General features: G+C 41.4%; 1 protein-coding gene across 2 annotated transcripts in view; it reads left to right on the top strand.

Annotated features, from left to right (window-relative positions):
* pkn1a (protein kinase N1a) overlaps nt 1–2,008 on the top strand; it is a 39,351-nt gene that overhangs the window by 24,269 nt on the left and 13,074 nt on the right. For both annotated transcript variants that reach the window (XM_035660861.1, XM_035660859.1), the window contains exon 6: nt 1,744–1,889. In XM_035660861.1, coding sequence (XP_035516754.1) covers nt 1,744–1,889 — 146 coding nt within the window. The remainder of the gene's footprint in view (nt 1–1,743; nt 1,890–2,008) is intronic.

Genomic DNA, 2,008 nt, shown 5'->3' with positions numbered 1-2,008 from the left:
AGATATATTGAAATACGTCCACACCGCAGACATGTTGGCGCTTATCCAGACAAGCGTGTGCTGGCCGCGGTTTTTGTTTGCGTCATCACAACTTTCTGTTTCGGCCGTAAAGTATGTATTTCGGTGATAAAAGTATGTAGAAAATTTTCGGTGGCCGAATATTCGGTGCATCCCTACTTTCTACACTTTCTAGATGTTTTATTGCCTGCAATGGTAACCTCAGTATCTTATTAACTTCAACATTGTCTTCTTTTGTCCTGGTGTCACTCGAAGTCTCTGGATCTTTCTTGGTTATTCTGTCTCTCTCCTTAAACACACACACACACACACACACACACACACACAGGGTTGTGTGTATAGTGTACACAGACAGACAGTCTCCAGGCACCACACCCGGTGGAGAGGTCATCTAGAAGGGTCTGGGCTCCAGGCAGAACACCTTATTAGGAGATAAAAGCATCCACATCCATTTCCACCCCTAGCTCCCCCTTTTCCTTTCTTTCTCCTCCTGTCTCATTCAGTGTTTAATGACTTATAAGTAATAAAAATCATTTTTAATCACTCCTCTGTGTCCTTTTGTCCTTCCTCTCCTCTAACCTGGCATTTGAAAGTCAAATGCACCCCTTTTGAATGCTGTTTATCCTATTGTCCTTTTCCTTATCTCATGCCTCCTCTCCTCTTCCATTATCTGTGTGCTCCTTTGTTCATCCTTGTCCTTCGCACGCTGTGAGAGGCTGCTACTGAGACATTAAGCTAACCACTTAGCTGCAATTTTGTTTCACGGGTGCTACTCTGAGGTTGACCCCATGTCTGTTTTTGTAAGTGAGCGAACTTGACTGATAGCTAGATTAAAGCAGAAAATGAGGTGCAACACTACAGCTAGCAGGTCTTTCCATTTAAGGGGTGAAATAAGCAGTTGCATTTTGAAGTGGCTGTGACTGGAAACATTGAAGTACACCTAGACGTGAAAGTTGTGTCAAATAATACATTTGTTCAGTTTCAGCTCTTATTGTTGATGAAGATTTGTCTTAAAGTTGTTCATGCAATGCTTGCACAGACTTCTCCTCCTTAAAGCATGTTGTTATGATTTATTATACGTTTTTCCATTAGCTAGAGGTTCATGTTATAATATTATTACATCATAAATTTTTCCATTCCATCTATCTGATTAGGGGTAACTGTAACCTGTGGTAACAACAGGGAATATTGGACAACAAGCTATTAATAATATAAAGTCCTATGAGATCTTATTTAAGTATTTGAGATATCACTTGTTTGTTTTCTCTGTAGCTTAACAATCTTGTAACTTAATGCCAGTATAATTAAATTTATATCTTAATTAAGTGATCACAAAACGGAAAACATTGGACAAGAGGGGGTTTTGATGGCTCTGTTTACTTGTAAAGATGGGAATTAGAAAGCCATTTGGAAATAATGCTGTGTACTGAGGAACACTCAGAGACTGCTCACCACCCTGCAGGCACTGCTGATGTTTTCTTTGTCTGGCTGTTGTGTAATGCATGACATGCATTAAGGCATTAACCTAACTTAGTATGCCCAGGGGAGTACCTATAGCGCACTGTTGCCAAAACAAAAGACTCAAGTGTCAACTTGTACCTGCCGAGCTCAAACTACAGAATACAACTGAAATAAAGGGTGCAGGTGTTATTAAAGCAGCATCCTTTGGTATTTCAGCCTCAGTTGCTTTGTGTAAAATGTGATTTGTCCACCCCAATGCTGCAGGCAACCAGGACCTCTGCGGGATGGAGCTGCGTATTGAAGAGCTGAGGCATCACTACAGAGTAGAACATGCTGTTGCTGAGGGGGCCAAAAATGTGCTCCGGCTCCTGGGGGCCAGCAAGGTCCAGGACAAGAAAGCCCTGTCTGAGGTTAGAGTGGACACACACACATTAACACACAGCATTTTTACAGCATCATGACAACATAAGGTGTCTGAATGTGATAAGCCTTCTCTTTTTCTTTGTTTTCTGTTTTTTGCGCTGCTTTG

The sequence above is a fragment of the Morone saxatilis genome, unplaced genomic scaffold (assembly GCF_004916995.1).
Source record: "Morone saxatilis isolate NCDOM2014 unplaced genomic scaffold, NCSU_SB_2.0 Contig17, whole genome shotgun sequence".
Classification (NCBI taxonomy): domain Eukaryota; kingdom Metazoa; phylum Chordata; class Actinopteri; family Moronidae; genus Morone; species Morone saxatilis.
This window is presented reverse-complemented; position numbering and strand designations above follow the sequence as displayed.